At 43.2% G+C, this 22,916-nt stretch overlaps 1 protein-coding gene across 1 annotated transcript in view; it reads left to right on the forward strand.

Moving 5' to 3' along the window:
• LOC133460591 (nudC domain-containing protein 1-like) overlaps positions 1 to 22,916 on the forward strand; it is a 44,181-nt gene that overhangs the window by 7,007 nt on the left and 14,258 nt on the right. Inside the window, exons 3-8 of the mRNA XM_061741236.1 lie at positions 2,308 to 2,490; positions 4,890 to 5,073; positions 10,374 to 10,562; positions 17,314 to 17,521; positions 20,406 to 20,550; positions 22,471 to 22,596. Of these exons, the coding sequence (XP_061597220.1) occupies positions 2,308 to 2,490; positions 4,890 to 5,073; positions 10,374 to 10,562; positions 17,314 to 17,521; positions 20,406 to 20,550; positions 22,471 to 22,596 (1,035 nt within the window). The remainder of the gene's footprint in view (positions 1 to 2,307; positions 2,491 to 4,889; positions 5,074 to 10,373; positions 10,563 to 17,313; positions 17,522 to 20,405; positions 20,551 to 22,470; positions 22,597 to 22,916) is intronic.

A 22,916-nucleotide genomic window follows, 5' to 3' on the forward strand; every position in this document is an offset into this window, starting at 1 on the left:
AAGGAAGGTATGAATAGGAAGGAAGGAAGGAAGGAGGGAAGGAAGGAAATAAATCAAGGGATGAAGGAAAGGTGGAGAGGAGAAAGGAAGGAAGGAAGGAAGAAATAAAAGAGAAATAGAGAAGGTATGAAGAAACGAAGGGAGGTATGAATGGAATGAAGGATGGATGGAGGGAGGAATGAAGAAGTTAAGGAAGCAAGGAACAAAGAAATGGAAGAGAAAATGGGAAGGAAGGAAGTTATGAATAGAAACGAAAGAGGGAGGGAGGAAGGTAGAGAAGGAAGTCAGAAATGAAGGAGTACATTAAGAAAAATCTACTCGGAAAAGAAAAAGACGGGCAGAAATGTGGAAAAATAAATATGTTGGAAACTCAAATGAGAGTCTTCTGTATCTGGAATGAATGTATTCTTGAGTCTATAAGGTAACAATAATATAATAATAATAATAATAATAAGATAACCTTGTTTGAATTGTAAAATGGGTTTGTCTAAATACAATCTTTGACTAATACTAGACTAAAATAGACCATTCTGACTAAAATAAGACTAAAATGCTCAGACTTTTAGTCGACTGAAACTTGACACGACTAAAAGGAGAATGAACGTGATTAAAACTATTAAAAACTAAAATGATAGCTGGACCCAAAGACTAGACTAAAACCAGAATTGAAACAGACTGACAGAAACAACACCAGTGTGGAGCTGCAGGTACGAGGAAGGTGACGCTAGCTGAGGTGACAACCGTGGAGCCTCGCGGCGGTTCCTCGTTTGATGTGGGGATGAAGTGCAGCAAACGCCAGCTGGAGTCTGAAGAAGTACTCAAAGATGTGTTTTACGGCTTTACTGACATGGCTTGTGTGACTGTAGTAAAGGCCGGAGAGTTCAGGAGGTCTCGATGTCATACCTGGAGCTGAAGGCCCCGAGATGACCGAGCAGCTCGGCGCTACGGTTATCGCTCTGGCCGTCTCGATGGTGGAACCTCGAGACGGACGAGCCAAGTTTTTAGCCACCGGCCCGCGCTCGCGTTGCTCCAGTATCGGCCTCATTAGAGCGGTTGGACCTGAACTTGCTACGTTCACGCCATCGTTCATGAAAGCCCACCGGCAAGCGCCCCGGGCTCGTAAGCGAACTCTCCCGACGCTGGGGGGGGGGGGTCGCCTGCCTCCAGGACCGAACCCTCAGACGAGGCTCATTACAGAGTCCCTCGTGGTGTTGTAGGCTGTCAGGTCAACCACAGGGTGCGAGGACTTCAGCTCAAGCTCTTCCGAGGGGAGTCCGAGGCGTTCCCAGGCCAGCCGAGAGACATAGTCTCTCCAGCGTGTCCTGGGTCTTCCCCGGGGTCTCCTCCCGGAGGGACATGCCTGGAACACCTCCCTAGGGAGGAGGGACATGCCTGGAACACCTCCCTAGGTAGGATCCAGGAGGCATCCGGTACAGATGCCCAAGCCACCTCAGCTGACTCCTCTCAATGTGAAGGAGCAGCGGCTCGACTCCGAGCTCCTCCCGGGTGACCGAACTCCTCACCCTATCTCTAAGGGAGTGTCCAGCCACCCTGCGGAGGAAACTCATCTCGGCCGCTTGTATCCGCGATCTTGTCCTTTCGGTCACTACCCAAAGTTCATGACCATAGGTGAGGGTAGGTGCGTTGATTGACCGGTAAATCGAGAGCTTCACCCTTCGACTCAGCTCCTTCTTCACCACGACGGCCCGGTACACCGACCGCATAACTGCGGACGCTGCACCGATCCGTCTGTCAATCTCACGCTCCATCTTTCCCTCACTCGTGAACAAGACCCTGAGATACTTGAACTCCTCCACCTGAGGCAGGACTTCTCCACCCACCCGGAGAAGGCACGCCACCCTTTCCCCTCTCAAACCCCGCCAATTCACATCGGCCTCAAACTGCCCCAGCACATGCTGAAGGTCCCGGCCTGATGAAGCCAACAGGACAATGTCATCCGCAAAAGGCAGAGAATAAATCCTGTGGTTCCCAAACCGGATCCCCTCCGGCCCCTGGCTGCGCCTAGAAATCCTGTCCATAAAAATTATGAACAGGACCGGTGACAAAGGGCAGCCCTGCCGGAGTCCAACATGCACCGGGAACAAGTCTGACTTACTGCCGGCAATGCGAACCAAACTCCTGCTCCGATCATACAGAGACCGGACAGCCCTTAATAGAGGGCCCCGGACCCCATACTCACCAGTTTGTTTGTAAGAACAAATAATAAATGAGTTCTTTCAGCGGCTTGTAAACTCCTATTTTAGACGACTCTGCGCAGTTTTAATGTTTTATCTGATGTGACTCCAGGACACGGCCCTGGGGAAGCCCAGAGAGGTGTACCGGATGGCAGAACCGGGCCAGTGCCAGGACCGTCTCTGCGCCTCGCTCAGCCTCACCTCGGCCACCTGGGCGGCTCTGTCTGACGGCGGCGGCCGACTGCAGCTCCTCCGCACCGGCAAGAGGGGCGACGGCGCTCACGCCAAGTGGGAAGTGAGTAAAGATTGTTGTTCATGGCTTTTGATTGACAGCAGTTTCAAGCTGCGGAGAGAAAAATAGTTCCCACAAAATGTGGGAAAGCAGCTGTAGCTTTTCTACTGCCTTTCAGTCGTCTCTCGACATCCCTCTTAAGAGAAGTCCAGAGCAACAAGGGTTCAGCAGTAAATAACTTCAATGTGTAAGTTTATGTTTGAGAATTGATAACAGTCTGTGCAGAGTTCCCACGCGTCCTGGAAAACCTGGAAAATGAGTAAAAAAAGGTAAAATATCTTTTCCTTTTTTTTTGTGATCAACTGTTTTTTTATTATTTTGTTGATGCATACAATTAAATCATGTTCATGTCGACTTCACCTCATTAATTTCCAATAAAAGTAGCTGTTAACGGAGTGAGGTGCTCACAAAGACCATATGGAAGTAGAGGAGCATTAAAATGTCCTGGAAAGGAAGATGGCGATTTCTACAGATATTTACAACTGAGACACTTTTATGACACAGAAATGAAGAAGGAAATCTCACTGGAAGGGAAGGATGTGATTGAGGTCTTGACAGGTGCTTATAAGCAAACTCCTTTAAGAATTGTTTCCAAACTGTATAGAGGTTTACTGAAGCAACAGGGAAAAAAAACAATGTACATAAAAGTGAAATGGGCAAAAGAATTAAACATAGCGTTGTCAGAGGGGGATTGAGACGCCATGAATAAGACCCAACACACCTCCACCAGCTCCAGGAGATGGAGGGAATTTGGTTGGAAAAATGTAATTCTTTTTCTTTTATTACTCCAAAAATTAAAAAAATAAACAACTAGGTGATCAACAATATTGCTGGAGACAGTGTGGGCAATCGAGTGCCAACCACTCTCACATTTTCTGGTCCTTTATTACATCCTCTGATACCAGAGGAAACCGTAACCAGGAACTAATAAAGAGGGAAGGGATGAAGGGATTAACATTGCTCTACGGTTGAGTCTCCGAGGGACCGGAGTGGCTCCATCCTGCATTTCTCACGTTGTGAAGATGCCGATAATAAACAGACCCGTCAGCCGGATGTATTTACGCATTAAAGTTGGGGTTCATCAAAGAGGCAGCGATGGACACCGACGGAGAAATACCGGTCTGAATTAGCGTTTTATTGGTTCAATCATGAGAAATGCTTCTTTTACAGAGCGGAGGATAGACCTCCCGTAACGTCTGCTGCTCGCAGATAAGACGGGAACGAATAGTTTTAATGTTCTGGTGTGTAAACTTGGCGGGGTGGGTGGTGGGGGGCGGGGGCGATTTGTCAGGCTTTCTGTCAGCGGGAAGAGGAGGGACGTCCCCATTAGGCCGATACCGAGTCCCAATCCAATACTTTCGTAACACATTAAAAAAATGAACAAAAGCAAAATTAACAGATCCAGGTTGTCCCACTATTTTTATTTTATTCGCCTTATTTCATCATTTAGCACTTAAACAGCGCAGTTCTCTTGGAGGTAGCTCAAACAATCAAGTAATAATAGTCAGATTTAGACATAAATTTGAATTAAATAAAAACAGCAGCTCAACTTAAAATACCCAGCAAGCATGTAAACAAATAAACAAATAAAAGTGCAACAGTGTCATAAAGTAAGGCAGTAGTGTGCTTTTTAGACTCTTACTTCTTACTGTCCTTTTCTGGATTAAAGAATAAAATGTTGGTGTTTGTAGTGACCTACAATCTTTGTTTTTTTGAGAACTTTATACCCGCAGACACCAGTCAGCAGTGGAGCTAATGAGGACTGGTGTGACGCCAGCCTTTTGTGGGCGGCGCCGTGTTCTCGGATAATCTGTAACTCGATCACAGCAGAGCATTATGGTCATCAGTCATGACACCCAGGTTCCTCACCACCTCGGTTTGACTCAGACATGAGGTGCCAGTCTTGAATTTAAAGGTCAGGGTGGATGGTGTGGTTGCCGGGGGTTACCAACAGTTCAGTCTTGGAGAGGCGTAGCTGAAAGTGATGTTCCTTCCCCTGAGAGGAGACATATGTGAGACGAGCAGCGGTCCACGCTGAGACCATGGAGTCACTAATGGGAGTGATGGGTAGACCGGGGTGTCGTCAGCATAGCGGCGGCAGGAGAAGCTCTGTGAGCCAGTTAGAGAGCAAGTTTAGAAGATTTTCAGAGATTTTCTATCTTACAATTTGGACAGCCTGAACTCACTCAGATTAGATATACTTTGTTTGCGTCGTTGACATATCGGAGATGCATAAAAGAAGTAAACAAGAGCACGGTCAGCACGACGAGGGGTCAGCGCCGCAGAAAAGAAGCTGCTGTAATTACAGAGCGACGCAAGCGTCAACAAATATAAATGCTAGCTATCATGTAGGTGCATAACCATAAATCACGCTTAATGCCATCTATTTCCTTTTCCCGCAGCCGCTCTTCACCGAGGACATGGGGCAGCCCTTCACCATCCTGCACAGCGTCTCGCACGTCCAGGACGGCGTCCACACCGTGGAGGTGCTGCTGCTCCACCTCCAGAAAGACCCGCAGGACAGCAAAGGCAGCGGCTACTCGGTGTGTCTGGAGTGGGTGACGGTGGCCAACGCCGCAGGACCAGGTGGGTGGAACCCGGACAGTCTGGTACCTCCGACCTTCCTCTGTTTTTAAAACGCACGCCTGCAAGCTGACTCATTAATGTTAATTATAAGGGATGGTGTTAATTTGATGGACTTTAATTAGCAAAGATTGAAAAAAACAACCAAGATTCACATAAAAGTTCTTGGTGTTTGCAGAGAAAAGAAACAACCGTGATGACTGGATCAGAGACAGAAACAATTCAGATTTATCTAGTCGTTATCAGTCCCATGTAAAGTTTTAGTCACATTTTAGTCATTTCTATATGTGATAGTTTTAGTCTAGTTTTAGTCGATGAAAACTGAAAAAGGTTTTAGTCCAGTTTTAGTCAGTTTTAGGTAAAAAAAGAAAAGATAAAACAAAGTACTTTCAGCAATATTTACGATAATAAAGGTATAGTCTGTTTTAGTCTAAAGCTAGCAGACTCTAGTATGATAAAGCTGCACATATAACTGACCAGTTTAACATACGGGCCACACCGTCACTGAATGTAAACATGGTTAAACATGCTGCTAACGTTACAAATAGAGTGAGCCAAGTGCTCTGTTCATTTAGACACATGGGGAACAGCAACAGGTCTCAAATGCTATATTTTCATCTACGTTCTAGACCAGGGGTCGGCAACCCGCGGCTCTAGAGCCGCATGCGGCTCTTTAGCGCCGCCCTAGTGGCTCCTAGAGCTTTTTCAAAAATGTTTGACCTTTTTTTTTCCTTTTTTTCTTCTTTTTTCTTCCTTTTTTTCTTCTTTTTTCTTTTTTTCTTCTTTTTTTTCTTTTTTCTTTTTTTTCTTCTTTTTTTCTTCTGTTCTCTTTTTTTCTTCTTTTTTCCTTTCCTTTATAATCTTGACATTTTGATTTTTTTCTCGACATTTCAACTTTTTTCTCGACATTTCGACTTTTTTCTCGACATTTCGCCTTTTTTCTCAAATTTTTGATTTTTTTCTCGACATTGCGACTTTTTTCTTGACATTTCGACTTTTTTCTCAACATTTCGACTTTTTTCTCGAGATCGAACTTCAACATTAATCTCGACATTTTGACTTTTTTCTCGACATTTCGACTTTTTTCTCAACATTTCGACTTTTTTCTCGAGATCAAACTTCAACATTAATCTCGACATTTTGACTTTTTTCTTGAAATTTTGACTTTTTTCTCGACATTTTGACTTTTTTCTCGACATTTCGCCTTTCGCCATTGCCTTCATTCTAAGGCTTATACAAGACTTTTCATTTTTTGCGGCTCCAGACATATTTGTTCTTTGTGTTTTTGATCCAATATGGCTCTTTCAACGTTTTGGGTTGCCGACCCCTGTTCTAGACAGTCACTCAAACATGTCAAAGGCAGGTAGAAATGTCATGCATTTTGAACGTCTGACCCACTAACATTTTCCTCTCGTCTCGTCAACGAAAACTCAAACAGGTCTCGTCATGTTTTAGTCATCAAAGAGCCACGTTAAGCTCGTCACCGTCTTGTTATCGTCATGAAAAAAAGGTGCGTCAACGAAATAATTTCGTCATCGTTGACGAAAACAACACTGACGTGAAGCCTGGCGTCACTGCTGAAGACATCGTCACAGAGAGGTCGTTACTGGAAGTGTGTCGGGAGGAAAGGTCGCTGACCTCTGGCTTTTTCATGACTGAAAACATGCGGCCGATGACTTTCACAAGACTTCTCTCGGGGAATAACCGGAGGAATTTATTTATGCCTTAAAATGTCTTCTGTCAGAGTAAAATATTCTTTTGGACAGACGAGTCGCCTTGGCAGCAGACCCCTCACTTTTTTATTCCTCTCCTCAGCACGCTGTCAGAGTGTCGACGTGGGTGTTAATTCAGTCTGTTAATTTATGCGTTTAACATCATCAAGTAGGAGTCACTTCCTACCAAACTCTGGTTCTGGTCGTCATCAGGCCGGACGGTGGAGATGCAGAGCAACATGCCGTGGGAACGGATGTTTCAGGGTTTATATCCAGGTGTTATATACGTCTTATCCACAGAGGGCACTGTACTGTCCTCGCTGAGGTGTTAACTTCAACTACAATGAGCTAAACTCTCGTATCCATCAACATGAAGACTGCCCTGAATAATTTTTGTAGATTAATTTTCCTTCTTCACGTTGAACTGAATCCACATTGGATAAAAGATGAAAGAGACTGAAACCAGGAAACAAACAGTAAAACATTGCAATTAGTAAAGCCATAAACGTTGTTAACTGTTAACATCTCCATGAATTAATTATAGCATCCAAATAAGAATCCAAGGTTTTTAACATTGACACTTAATTACTCTCCTAACAATGAAATATAATGTAAATATATAGACATATGTAAATTAACAAACTAACTAAAGTTTTAATGAAAATGAGAGAATTCAAGCGACACCTCTACTGGGGAATTAACTCGTACAAAGATGTTTCTCTGCTGTTATGAGCAAACTGAACGACTGAAACGAGGTGGAGCTACTTTCAGACCGACTTCCTGTTTGAGCGCAAATTCGAACGTCAAAATAAAAGTCTACACGAAACCATTCTACAAGTTCAAAACATGACATTTTACACTTAAATGCCTGAAGGGCAGAAGGAGCACGCGAACAAGCACCAGACCGATGGCCCTGTTTCGTACTAAAGTGCTTGTTTGCAATAGTTGCAAAGGTTTCTGACTTCTAAAAACCATAAAATAGATTGAATAAAACCTCGTTACGACGACTGAATCACAGAAGAGATTGGTTTGTTTGCAGCCGGGAGAAAACGAGTGACATCAGCTCCATCCTGGTTCAGCTAGTTTCCATATAAGCTCGTATTCAACTGCAGCACAATAACACAGAGAAGTGGATGATGATGTTGAACTCACTATAAATGTTTCCATCCATCAGCTGAGATCAGATATGTGTGGCGACTGCACTACCGCTATTTCTTTTTTTTTTTGAAATTCTCTTTTTATTTAGAACAGCAGTATTCCAACTTACACATTTATGCATTCAATCTTTAAACTTAAATGATTCTGTCCCTACTACTGTCCCGACATTTTTTATGAACAGTAATTGAAAACACTAACAGAAAAATAAAAAATAAAAATAAAGAAAATAAAAAATAAAAACTAAAAACCAGGGAGCGCACCCATGTTAACAGTCATTACATCACATAAAAAAATAGTTCACATGAAATCGGATGTGATTGGTTTCACATACTCAGTCCATTTGGACCAGATCTTATAAAAGTTTTCTTTCTCAACCTTGAGGGAGGAAGAGATCTTCTCCATAACATAGATCTGGTAGATGATCCCAATCCAGTCGTCGATAGTGGGGGGTTCTACTTTTAACCATTTCCTTGTAACACATTTCTTACTGGCTGCCAACAATATAGTCAGCAGTTTTTTGTCTTTTCCATTCCACGTTTCGAACCTTATGTCTCCCAAAAATAACGTTTCACAATTCAAAGGCATGGTTACATTAAAAATATTCTCCACATGCATCTGTATCTCCTTCCAAAAAGGTCTTATAACTTGGCAGTCCCAAAAAATATGGAAGTGGTTAGCTCCCTGAGACCCACATAGTCTCCAACAGGCATCCCCGCTGCCCTGATATCGTTTTTGAATGGGTGTGATAAAAAATCTGGTAATACTTTTCCAACAGAACTCCCTCCATGTATTTGACCCAGTTGAGATCCATTGTAGTTGGCATATTCTTTCCCAGCTTTCCTGTGTGATTATTACCCCTATTTCCTTTTCCCATTTGCTTTTTATATAATCTGTATCATCTTGTTTGGAAAGTTGTATGGTCTTATATAATTTGGAGATAATTTTATTACTTGATTCAGACTTAATTAATGATAAAAAGACCCCCATGAACCCTGATTCATCGATTCCTAACCCCTCTTTAATGTTTTTGTCAAAGTAGTGTCTCACTTGTAGGTATCTAAAGAAATCCTCTCTTCCCAGACCATGATCCTTTTGAAGGGTTTCAAAACTTTGAAATGCCCCCTTATGGACAAATGAATAATAGGTAGTTAGGTCTTTTGTAATCCATGTTTTAAATCTACTGTCAGTTTTATTTGGTGCAAAGTCTGTATCATAGGCACACCACCTCATTATTTTAGATGTGTTTTGTGCTCTGGAAATTTGAACTATTTCCTTCCAGGACATGAGGATGGTGCTTGTCAAAGAGTCTTCTGGAATGTCCAGCTCTCTTTGGAGTTTGTAACTACCGCTATTTCTACACTATTGGAGGATTGACTCCAGTGCTTTTAAGGATTGACACGACTACTAACTAGTCCCAAAGTATCTACCAGAATAACCAGCCTCCAACACCCCCCTCCACCTCAGAAAAGGAATGAATAGTAAATGTTACTGATTTAAATTGGACTGAATTTGGAGATGAAACCTGAATTTTAGATATTAAAGATTGAAATAACATTATTTACCATTATAGTAATCAGATTACACCGTATATCAGCATCACTGAAATGGACCTGATGCTTAATCAATCACAACAAAATACAAATATTACCCATATATTTATTCAAACAAGGCCGTTATAAACACAAAACGGTAATTAAATACAGACACATGCAGATGCACCAAAACATTAAATCAGATGCAAAATACAAATAGTTTACAAAACTGTACATTAACAAGAGGAAGAACTGCTGATACCAGATTGTGTCACCTTGGTAACGGACTCTCAGTTATCCGAGTCCAAGACCCAGAGACCGGGACTAGACCAGAACCACAACAAAGTGTCTCAGACCACGACTGGTCTGGAGAACTAGTCTACGATGGTTTGCTATGTGACCCCCTTCAAACCCAGTTAATCCAGAAATGGGAAAATGGGTGGAACGAGCGACTCTGTAGTCCACCTTTGCAGATTTACCACAAATGAACTACAGTCGATAACTCAGGGGTCAACAACAGATTCACACGTTACACCAGGATGTGGAACCATATTCTTTCTTATGTTGAGATAATTTTGATTCACTTGCCTGGTCTTGAGATGGATGGATGGATGGATGGATGGATGGATGGATGGATGGATGGATGGATGGATGGATGGATGGATGGATGGATGGATGGATGGATGGAAGGAAGGATGATGGAACGATGAAGGATGGATGGATGGATGGAAGGATAGGTTGATGGATGAAAGGGAGGATGGATGGATGGCCCAGAACAAGCAGCTAACAAACCACTAATATGGGACATTTCTAAATGGAGCCTGGGCAGATCGGAGAGATGACAAACCTGTACCTCTGCCCAGTTCATGAACTCAGTTGAAATGTGTGTTGTGTTGTGCAGGTGAGGAGAGGAAGTACGCGGTGAGGAAGAGGAGGGTCCTGAGGGGGAAGTCGGTGCCCCACTACGCCGCCGTGGCCCCCCAGGGGAAGGGGCTGATGCTGGCCTCCGACAAGCCCTTCGTCTTCACGCATGTGGACGGGATTCCCGTGGAGCAGCCGGAGCCGGAGCCCATGGAGGTGGAGAAGACAGGTGGGTTTTTCCTTGTTAAAGTTACGAAAACCGAAGTAAACCACCAAACGTCCAGCGAAGGTTTCTGCTCCAAAAGCTGCGTCGATTCCTCCGTCCTCAGATGCTGAACCAAAACATGCAGTCAGTTGTTGTAGCACGTAGTTAGATGCAAAAATAAAAAGAGGGTACAGTAATCCCTCGCTATAACGTGGTTCACCTTTCACGTCTCGCTGCTTCACGGATTTGCATTGTGCATCGTGTTCTGCATTCTGATTGGCTAAACATCTGATTGTCTCCCCGCTTCTTCACTTCCTGTGTCAATAACGTTGGTCGCTTAGCAACAATATTAAGAATGGCCAATGAGCTTCAGCGAGCAGCTCAAGAACGGGACCCTTTGATGAATCGTTCATTTCAGTTCTCAGATATAATCCATGGTGGCATGTCGGTTTATAAGAATCTTTTTGTCCAGAAGAAAAAAGAGTGACAACAATGACCCATAACTATGTTCCCTCAAAAAAACACACCTGCACTGCGGGCTTTAGGAGAAAAAGACACTACAGAGAGAGTCAGGATGCAGCGGCAGTCAGAAGTAGGGCTGGGGATTGATTCAAATGTCAAGAATTGATTCGATTCCGATTCTTCAGATTCAGAATCGATTATCAAGATTTGATTCAATCCGATTTGATTCCGATATTGATTTGGGTTAGTGTTATTAAAACAGTTTTTTGAGCTGTTGCATGAATTATATGACTGTGTAGTTATGCAACATATTAATACTAGTATTATATTGAGATTCAACAGCAAGTATTGCAGCTAATGATGCTGTAAGGACCAATCACCTCCCAGAATGCTGATAGAACTGCTTTCAGAAACATCATGGGTCAGAATTACCAAACAGATCCAGGGCAGCAAACAGAGTCGTTTTATTTTTTCCCACATTCCGTTTTTATTGTTTCCGTTTTCGGTTTATTTCGATTTTAAATTTTTGAGAATGTGATTTTTAGCATTTTATGCAAATGTAACCCCAAGACAGTATATAAAGTAATGAAATATAGACAATTTATGCAATTATAACTGAAAGTCAGTCCAGTCACAATTTGTCCTACTGTACTTACTGTATTTTTTTTTCATAATCATTTTTCATTTTCTCCCGTTCAAATTCAATTAATCGGGTCGCGGTGGGGCTGATCTCCGCCATTTGAAGCCTTGTATAATAATTGTAAAAAAAAAAAAAAAAAAAAAAAGTTGCTACTTCACGGATTTCACCTATCACGGGTTCTTTATGGAACGTAACCCCCGAAGAATGAGGGATTACTGTACACGTTGTTTCATCCAAAGATTTTATGTATCAGGACATCATTAAAAAAAAAAAAAAAAAAACATCAGAAGACTTTTGAGTCTTTTGACAAGGCTTTACTCAGCAACAACTCAAACACTGCCAGAAGTGATGCGATGGTGAGACTGATAGCATCGCTGCCGCCGCCAGGACCTTTCAGGAGGTCAATCAATGCACTTGATTAATATGGTCTGCAGTTTCCAAGGAGGAAAGACATCAGCAGTGGTTAATTTGTCTTAAATCTCCATCCAAGGGTCTTCATTTTTGAATCTTATCTTTAAAGGGAATTGATGCAGTCATCAAAGAGTTTTCTTACACTTTGAAAAGGAAAAATGTTGCCAGGTTGAGCGGGTTTCCTCCCCAATTATTTATTTATTTATTGTTTATTGTTGGCTTTGTCTCGAACAACAACAAATCACGGTAAAATTAAAAGCATCAAAATATCAAAAAAAGCTAAACAATTTAACAGTCTCATCCAGAAATAAAGAACAGCAGCGAAATAATGTGTTGGAGAGGGAACAGGAGGAAGCAGAACGCTGATTTAGTCCTGTCCCTTCCTCACAACATCATATCATATGCCATATAAAAATTACAAATTAAAATAAAATAAGAAAAGATAGAAAAAAACAAAATGATAACAAAAAATAAATAAATACAACACAAACAATTAATAAACAAAGATCAAGGCATAATTAAACTAGCCTTCTACAATATCCTAAACTCTAAAATGTAATTTCCCATTTCTTTGATGATCCGTGACAATTGGACAGGTTGATAAAATTTGGGCTGCTTTTCCGGGTTTTTAGAGGAAATTATTAACAAAAAAGTTTCCATTATGGCAGAGAAAAGTAGAAACGTACACAATAAACTCACTGATATTATATTTGCTGCGTCCGGAGGTGATGCAGGCCTCGTCATCCTTCAACCCATTTGTTTTAAACTTTGCTCGCTCCTTTATGCTTTACATCTTCATGAGCCTCATGTGTTTTGAGGCACAATCCAACTGCTTTGGTTGTTGCCATGGAAACGGCTGAGTGGGCAGCACAGTAGTGTGTTTGGGATCTGTATCGTACATTAACAGGTTGTTTCTTCCTCCTGCTTCCTAACACACTGATGTTCTCTTTGATTCAGCTCAGAAATCCTGACTTTGAAGGAAGGAAGGAAGGAAGGAAGGAAGGAAGGAAGGAAGGGAGGGAGGGAGGGAGGGAGGGAGGGAGGGAGGGAGGGAAGGAGGGAAGGAGGGAAGGAAGGAAGGAAGGAAGGAAGGAAGGAAGGAAGGAAGGAAGGAAGGAAGGAAATTTCTTTTCACTTTTTTTGGCTCCCGATACAATTCTGATATTTTTTCCCGATCACATACATTTTAGCAATGAATTAAGTAAAAAAAAAAAAAAAGAGGACTAAAACTCAAATTGACCCAAGTTTCTTTTATTGTCAATTCTCTCCATCATGGACCTATATTTATTTTCACTGACATCACTGGCATCATCGGATCAAAACAAAGCTTATCAGCACTGGTCTCACAAAATGTAGAAACATGATATTGTAAACTAAAACAAAAAGTGCAGAATAGTGCAATGACAAAAATAAATACATTTCCATTCAAAAGAGGTAGTTTACCTACTAGGTTAAAAAGTTGAATGACATCCAGTCAAACTCACAATCAATAAGAAAATTAAAGTACATTTTGGCTTAAACTTAGTGCAGAATTCTCAGCAGCATGAAATGAATAGCTGAAGATATTCATCACAGCTGTTATAGTTTTCTGTCACTGTGTTGTAATGATGTTACGCAGAGCGTAGGAACCAAGTGTGGTTGCTCAGGGGTCGGGGACGTCAGCAGCACAGCAGACATGTGGAAGCAGCAGCGGGATAATAATCTGTTTACATGCGTGAGCAAACAGGGTTATCCCTGTTTACATGGTGATTGTAATAATTTGGGATATCTGGATGAAACCAGCGACGCACGGAGAACGTCGTGACGCATTTCCCGTCATTTCCGCTTCTTCTTCCTGTATCCGAATTCAAAACAACAACAATAACAGCAGCACGGTGGATAATAAACAGCCCAGTAGAAGTCGCCTTCAAAAAGTCGAAATGTCGAGAAAAAAGTCGAAATGACGAGATTAAAGGTATTGTGACATCATTTTTAACATGCTTTTAACACTTTTAAAAGTCTTGGCCAACATCCCTCAAATGTGTCTAAAAGAGTGTAACAAGAAAAATTTCACTCTTAGTACTCCATTCCTGGCTTTTTATTACAGTGTTTTTTTGCGCCGTGAAAAATGCTTCCTTTTCCCCCTTTCCTGTCAATCATTGCTCCGCTCCTCCTCCAAACCTCCTCCTCCTCCAGCCATACGCTCACAGCGGCGTCGGAGAGAGCCGGGAGCGACAGGCGAAGCATGCACAGAAAAGCAGCCCGGCGAACCACAGCAATAAAAATAAAGGCATGCAAGCAGCAGTGTCACCTTATCTTAAGTCCAGTCAGTGGCCGCGGGTCTTCTTAGCAGTTTTCCTCCGGTGATTAGAACAAAAGAGGCTCTAAACAGCTCCGCCTGATTAAAAAGCCTGATTTATGGTTCCGCGTTAAATCGACGCAGAGCCTACGCCGTAGGGTTCAGCGTATGGTGCGCGTCGCCGCGTACCCTACGCCGTAGGCTCTGCGTCGGTGTAACGCGGAACCATAAATCAGCCTTTATGATGCGCTGGAGAGGAGAGGAGACAGGGAGCTGGGTGGAGGGGGCGGTGATTTAGCGGGCCGTTACGTAACGGCCCGCCACCAAACCACATGCGCCGTTTTTGCACAGTTATGCGGAAAATCCCAGAAAGCACACAATACACTGAATGTTAAAAGTTCGTTGTTTTTTGGGTGTAATTGATGTCAAGACACCCAACAAAACACAAAAAATAAGGAAAAATGTGTTTTTCATGTCACAATCCCTTTAATGTCGAAGTACAATTTCGAGAAAAAAGTCGAAATTTCGACTTTATTCTTGAAATTGTATTTCAACATTAATCTCGACATTTCGACTTTTTTCTCGAAGTGCACAATATAAAAAATCTTCCCCTGAAACTGAAGCCGATAAGAGCCGGTGAGGATGCTCTGTTAGGATCAGCGCTCCGGCCTCTCCAGATGAGGACCGGGGCTCGGCTCCTGGCGGCTACTTTTCAGGGCATCAGATATCCGACTCTGGCCTCGGAAGAGGACGTGGGATATGTTGAGTGGGAGCAGGTGATGCTCACACAGCGTCACGGTAACGGGATGCCGGCCAGAGTCGGTGACGGATGTCTTCACCACCTCCTTTAATCTGAGCCGCGAGGCTAAAAAAAGGCTCCGCTCGTGTCGTACAAGCCGGACTTGAAGCCGGTCCAGATGAACGGAGGCCAAAGTCTTTGTCCGGATCTCCAAAGTGACATAAATCCTCCAGAATGATGGGGATGCAGCTTCGCGGTAATCTCAAGGCCTCCTTGAAGCTTTCACTGATCCAAATGGACGAGAGGAAATGAGACGGTCGGCGGAAAGAAGGGTTTTGAAATGAAACGTGGGCCTTGGCAGCTCCTCTTCTTCTCATTAGTCTCTTCGGAGGCGGTTGAGAACAAAGGAGGATGACGCCTCGTTTTATCGTCCCTATCAGTTACGGAGTCGTGTCTGGGTTTGGCAGATGGTCCTGGACCAGTTTCAGAGCTCATCCTTCACCAGTAATCAGAGTTCTGAGTATATAACGGTTCTGTTATCAGTTATCAGCGTCTGAGTCCAGGGAGGGAGCTTTTCCTCACCTTTCCCTGCGTCTGTAGCGTCATACAAGCACCTGAGACCCTCAGATGTGGAGATCTGAGGGTATGTATAAAAAAATATATATATTTGTGTGTGTGTGTGTGTGTGTGTGTGTGTGTGTGTGTGTGTGTGTGTGTGTGTGTGTGTGTGTGTGTGTGTGTGTGTGTGTGTGTGTGTGTGTGTGTGTGTGTGTGTGTGTGTGTGTGTGTGTGTGTGTGTGTGTGTGTGTGTGTGTGTGTGTGTGTGTGTGTGTGAGAAATTATTAACAAAAAAGTTTCCATTAGCGTACACAATAAACTCACTGATATTTGATTTGCTTTAATCTACTCAATTTAATTGTAGTCTTTGTTTGGTGTCGTGAAGCTTGACATTTGTTACACATTTGATGATTTAGGGTTTTAACCGGGGGTGAAAGTAAGCTGGTACGATCCGGTACTCCGTACCACCAAAAGATTCTGTGTACCGACTGGCCTTTATTTACACCATTTAAATAAATCATTTGCTATAGTGCTATAGTGTTTCTAATTTCTAAACCGTAAATGCGTTAAAAAATTGAATGCGTGTTCAGGGATGAAAAAAAGCTGGTGGTGGGAGGAGAACAAGCCATGAAGGTTGGGGTCGTAGTACCAGCAAGAACTTTAATCTACTTTCACCCCTGGTTTTAACATAGGCTATGTACACACGTAGCCGGGTATTTTTAAAACCTAATATTTCCCCCCTCCGTTTATAAAATAATTTGTATCCACATTACATTGTTTTTTAAAAAAAAAACCTTCCACACATAACCGAAGATCTGCGTTTTCGACCACATTCATAAGCATTCCAAACCTGTAGATCATCTGTTCTTCCGGCCTCCGGGCCGCCTCCGCGGCGCAGCTCCCCCGGGAGCGGCGTCTCCTTCTCGGTAACGAGCCCGACTCCCCCCGTGTCCCACCACGGAGCTGCCGCGTTTAAATCGACGCAGCCCTACGCCGTAGGGTACAGCGTAGGGCTGCGCGTCGCAGCGTACCCTACGCCGTAGGCTCTGTGTCGGTGTAACGCAGTAAACGGTGGTCAAGAGCAGAGACCATTTATTTAATAAATAGCTTGGAGAACGGATGGTGGATCATCTGTAGTTCTGTAGTAAACAAAGGTCGCATGTTGTCGTCAGAGCAGATTTGTTGTTGTTTTGGCGCATAATGTGACGTTCGAAAACGCGAAACTCCGGTTGTCTCTGTCTACACGAGGTCTACACGCCTATACATAAACGGAGTTTTCAAAAATCTTCACTTTGCCCGGAGTTTTTTTACGGCTGCACTACCTGCTGCGCCACCGTGCCCCGATCTGAGCTGTTTTTTCATTATTTCGGTGGGTTTTACATCACGTTTGGGCTGGTACCTGTCAGATCTGGCAACTTCGACCTCAGCGCTGGATTTCTTAGTGACTCGTCTTTTTGGTCTTAAATTTAGTTTGAAAATGGTATTAAAAAGTCTTAAATGTACCTCAGTCAGACCTGTAGACGCCCTGGGTAGAATGGGCGGGGTTTGTTGAGTCATGAACTTGGGTTAAAACTGTTTTACCAGAAAGACAAACCCGGACTAGGATTAAAATAAAAAAGCAGTGCTGGCCGTGACTGACCTGCTCCCCCTGTCGCCCCCCCCCCCCCCCCCCCCCCCCCCCACTCAGATCCCATCTACTTCTGGCAGCAGACGGAGGAGGACGTGACGGTGTGCGTGCGGATGCCTGAGGGCGTCACCAGGGACGACGTGCAGTTCCAGCTGACGGCGGACCACCTGAGCCTGGGCCTCCAGGGTTTCCCGCCCCTGCTGGAGGGGCAGCTGTACGCGTCTGTGGACCCCGACGCCAGCGCCTGGGTCTTCAAAGACCAGAAAAGGTTTGCACCTTCCTGAGCACCTCTACGCCTCCTGGTATTTGTATTTATTTATTTGAATGGGACTATGCAGTCAAACATAGATACAAGCTTGCAGCTGATGTGATGCATGTAGACTAGGGATGGGCGGTATGGACTAAAAAATGTATCACGATAATTTCTGGCATTTATCCCGATAACGATAAAAATGACGATAAAAAAAATACCAATTCAACTCCATCTTTGTAACTATAAATCTATCTCGCTCTCAGATCCGCCATGTTTGTTACACAAAAACGTCATCAACGGGAATTTATCCTTCTTTCTTTCTTTCTATCTTGCTCATTTCCTTCCTTCCTTCCTTCCTTCTTTCCTCCTGCTCTCTCCTTCCTTCTTCCCTTCCTCTTTTCTCCCTTCCTTCCTCCTTTCCTTGTTTTCTCCCTTCCTTCCTCCTTTCCTTCCTTTCTCCCTTCCTTCCTCCTTTCCTTCCTTCCTTCCTTCCTTCTTTCCTTCCTTCCTTCCTTCCTTCCTTCCTTCCTTCCTTCCTTCCTTCCTTCCTTCCTTCCTTCCTTCCTTCCTTCCTTCCTTCCTTCCTTCCTTCCTTCCTTCCTTCCTTCCTTCCTTCCTTCCTTCCTTCCTTCCTTCCTTCCTTCCCTCCCTCCCTCCCTCCCTCCCTTCCCTTCCCTTCCCTTCACACAAAAACTTCACCAACGGGAATTTATCGTTTTTACCGTGAGATGACAAATTCTTATCGTGAGGAATTTTTTTGACGGTTTATCATGAATGGTAAGATATCGCCCATTCCTAATGTAGAGTTTATAGCTCGTGCTAATTCTCTTCCACAACATTGCAGTACAATATACAATTCATATCCATCAATTAAAAAGACCATACAATTCAATAATGCAATATTGCATTTACATGATATAAAACCTTCCCTCACTCTCCCACACAAATATACACACTATTTACGCTTCCGTACTAAAGCTTTCAAAGCTTTGTAAGTTATATTTTTTGAGGATGTGGCAGTGGTGGTACCTAACTGGTTCTCTATCCATTATTTTTAAAGTTTGATTATATAGATTATATATGTGTTTTATATATATGTTTTTTATATTATATATATATATTATATATGTGTTTGGTGGCCGTGGAGCTGCTTGAGCCCAAACTGTCAGACAGTATGAGATGTTTGAGAAAATCCTAGCATCCTGGTTAGCAATGTACTGTCTTATTTGACTTAAAGCAGTTTAAATTACTTTGTATTGTTTTTGAGATTTTCTTTATATGTTTATCAAATTTAAGTTGGGAGTACCAATCCAAGGTATTTAAATTCTGGTACAGTTTGTATTTTTTAATTTTGTAAATGTATATGAAAACTCTGTTCTGGATTGGAGGACGCAGCGAGTCGATGACCACAAACCTGCCGAAGGCCTCGGGATCCATTTATCACTTATCATCTTTAAAACCAGTTCCTCTCATGGCCTGGTTCACTGGATCTGTTGACGGAGTCAGATGCTCCACTCCACCTCGTCTCTGCTTCCTGTTCTTTCATGGACGTCCTCGAGTCCATTCAGGGAGCTCTTTCCTTCCTGAGCCTTTTTAAAAGGCTTGAATGCATTCGTCCAGAGAAATAAAGGTGGCTTGGATGTGGGAGGACTTGAGTGTCTGTCCTCTTTGTTTCCTGTCCTCTCCACTCCTCCCAGATAAATGTTATCATCATCAATCCTCGTCTTTGAGGCTGCTGTTTGGAGGTGAAAGCATCCAGATGCTCCCTGAGACTCGGCATCCCGCCGGACACTCGGCATCCCGCTGGAGTCGCACCTTCTGGGTGTTTCTGGTGCTTCTTTGTCTATTTTATTTCTTTATTTATTATTATGTCTATATCTATATGTCAATATCTATTTATAGTTTTCTTTTGTCAGTTGTTTATCTGTGAATATGAATATTATCCTAATAGTTTGTTTGTATAGTCCGTTTTGCTGCAACTATGTTACTTTTTGATCTAATTCTCATTTTTACGTCCTTTATTTTATTGGGCTTATTTCTATATTTTCCTCTTGTTTAGAATAGAATAGAATAAACTTTATTGATCTCCCAGAGGGGAAATTCACTTGTGCAGCAGCAAACATACACACGCTCGACAATTTTTACAAAATATACACGAAAATTTGAAAAGGTATAAAAAAAAGTATATCCTACAAAATAATTAATAAATAGCTAAGTGATTAAAAAGAGCAATATAAAAAAAGAGCAATGTACAAAAGAAGTATTAAACCCGAAAAACGAATAATATATACATGTGCAAAGAGACAAAAATACCAGTGATTTAAACTGTACTTGTGGAGTGACATGAGCCATTACTTGAAGAGAATATATATATATACATGTTTCTGTAACTTGAAAGCATCTAAAGTTCCTGCCAAGTTAAAAACATAAACAACCCTGTCGGTTGGATACAAACGTTTGATCAAAATAGCCACACGGGGGACGATGACATCACACATCCAGATCGGAGCCTGATTATCTCTCTGTTGTCGTCGTCGCTGCCTCATTAAACTCCACACTCCGTCTATTGTTCCCCTTGACGTGGGTTGGTCTCATCGTTGCCAGTTCTGCTCATTACAAGCGACTCTGCAGCACGTGGCCAGGTTGGACCGGCTCCGACTGCTTCGTGAACTCGACCGACTGACCAGCTGATTGACTTCCTGAAGCTGTGGATGTAAAACAGCCACCCGGGCCGTTTGTGGGGTTTTAAGTTTCTTACATTCAGAAACAGGTTTCCTGACACGTGAGCTCTTCTATTCACATGTATATGATTCATCCTTCAGCAGCACTTTGGTTTGGAGTGAATCATTTGTTCTTTCCTTGTTTTTTTTACACCTCAGTCGTGTGTTTCTGTCCTCAGCCTGGAGCTGATGCTGCAGAAGCGCAGTGAGGGACCCGTGTGGCCGGAGCTGGTGATGGGAGACCGGAGGGGAGAGTTTGTGATGAGCGACGAGCAGGCGGCCCTCCTCCACGAGAGGCTGACCCACCTCACCTCCGAAGACCTGGTGAGGCCCGTTCTGGATCTCTGCAGGTCTGCAGGTCTGGATCTCTGCAGGTCTGGATCTCTGCAGCTCTGCAGCTCTGCAGGTCTGGATCTCTGCAGCTCTGCAGCTCTGCAGCTCTGCAGGTCTGGATCTCTGCAGGTCTGGATCTCTGCAGCTCTGCAGCTCTGCAGGTCTGGATCTCTGGATCTCTGCAGGTCTGGATCTCTGCAGGTCTGGATCTCTGCAGGTCTGGATCTCTGCAGAGTTGTGCGTCTGTTGAGAACTTTAAAATTAAACTGACCCGTGAGGTTGTAGCCTCCCTCTCTTTCAAAAAATATCCCCTGTATATGTCCCAGTAATGAATTATTCTATGAACATTAGTTGTGCTGTATTGAAACTGACAAGATCCAGGAATTTTAGTGATTTGAATTGTAGAAATAATTGATTTTGCTTTCTCTTATCGTGCAAATGCTTCTTAGTCGTAAACGCGTCAACGGGCTTTGGCCCGGTTTTCTCGGGAGGGTTTCTCATGACCTCTCAGGCGTTTCTTATCAAAGCCTTGACTCCCAGCTTTCATCACCCCCCCTCTGGGCCGTGAGCCAATCACAGCATCTCCCCCACACAACAGTATGTAGATGACGCTAACGAAGGCTGAGAAGAGATTCATGTGTAATACACTGTTCAAGTCGCTAATGAGTGAAAACCCCAGTGTTTATTAATTAACAGATTGTTTTTAGGTATACTGTTCATAATTATCACACTAGAGGTTCCAGTCAGCTCAAATGACCAATTCCAAGGACCAATCATCTTAAGAGATCTTTTATTTATAGATCAGTTACTTTGTGGAATAACCTGCCTCAAAACCTCTGCTGCATATACAACAAATTAACTTTTAAAAACAATCTTAAAGTCTACTTAACATTGTAAAGTTTTGATGTTTGTTTTTTCTTTTTGCATTCTGTATTATTTAATAGTTTTCTTTTATTTAATGTAATTTTATCTAGTATCGAACTTGTCATTGTGCATTGGGTTAAATCATGTAATCACTTTGTATAGAGGGTCTGCATTGACGTCACTTTCTCACTGGACCACACCCCCTTATACGCATTGAGTGGCAAAACATCAGCAAAAACAGCTGCAACTAGTGGAGAAGACGGGATAACAGCTGATTATGGGCTTAAATTAAAGGCAGTTGGACTTGACAGTGACCCGTACAGTTACCTCAAGAACCAGTGGTCCATGGACATTAATATTTGGCCACGAATCCAGTTTCCTGATATTTATATGTACTTAATTTCTACGCCGGGGAAATACACGAAGCAAAGCTTGAAGGCTTACAAAGGTCTTGACACTTGGTCCTACTTCAAGGCAGGATTTGTTGTAGAAATGAAAGTAATGAGGACACCGAACTTTATGATTTAACTGTTTAACATTAGCTACCCAAAAATCCAACATTACCTGATACAAAATGGGAACCACAAATCCACGTTTCTGTGCCTGGAATCCAGTTGTTTCTGCGAATTGCAGCGATCCATTTGTCTCTCTTAAGCTTATTTTTAGGCAGTCTGTAAAACGATAACTCCGAAATCTTTTAGATGTTTTCCAGTTGCTAAAACTGAAAGTTTACGCTGCCACTCAGTCTTTCTGCCACTCAGTCTTTCTGCCACTCAGTGGGTGAAACCTGCCGTGAAGTTGCATCTGTGACGTTATGCGCATTCCCTCTATTGGCAATTGTATAATTCTGTATGTTTCTTTTTTTTTGTGGACCCCAGGAAGACTAGCTGCTTGCTATGCCCCACTTAAACGGGATCCTTAATAAAATCAAAAATAAAATCGAATCTGGGCCCACTCGAGGCCTTTTAGATGTTAATACATGCTAAACACGTAAACCCACGGCCCGTTTTGTGTCTTCCCTGCTCCCCGCTCGTCCTCTGCCTCCAGAACGGAAACCCCGACAAGGACAAGCCGCCCTGCAACTCCCAGGAGCTGGAGGACTGCGACGGGTTTCCAGAGGACAGCTCCAGCCTCACGCATTTCGACGGGGAAACACTCCGGCCCACCCAGGTGGTGAGTAACAACCCGCCTTTCTGATCAGCTCCATCCCTCCTCTCAAGTGGGCTGATGTATTCATGCTCAGCTTCGCCCAGAGTGAGTTAGCTCTGCAGCGAGGCACTTGACCAGCGATGTCACGCTCACCCCGACCCGGGTAGCGAGCAGCTGATCTGTTGAACTCGACAGCTACTGTTCTAAGCCCTCAGCCAGGGGCCACATGTGGCCCGGCCGCGATGGCGAGTGGTTCTGGAGGGATTTAAGCCTTTGAAGAGCTGCAGGTTGAATCTTGTTTGATGCATGAAAATACATCTTTTATTGTTTCTATACGAATGTGG

Source organism: Cololabis saira, chromosome 15 (assembly GCF_033807715.1).
Source record: "Cololabis saira isolate AMF1-May2022 chromosome 15, fColSai1.1, whole genome shotgun sequence".
Taxonomy (NCBI): Eukaryota; Metazoa; Chordata; class Actinopteri; order Beloniformes; family Belonidae; genus Cololabis; species Cololabis saira.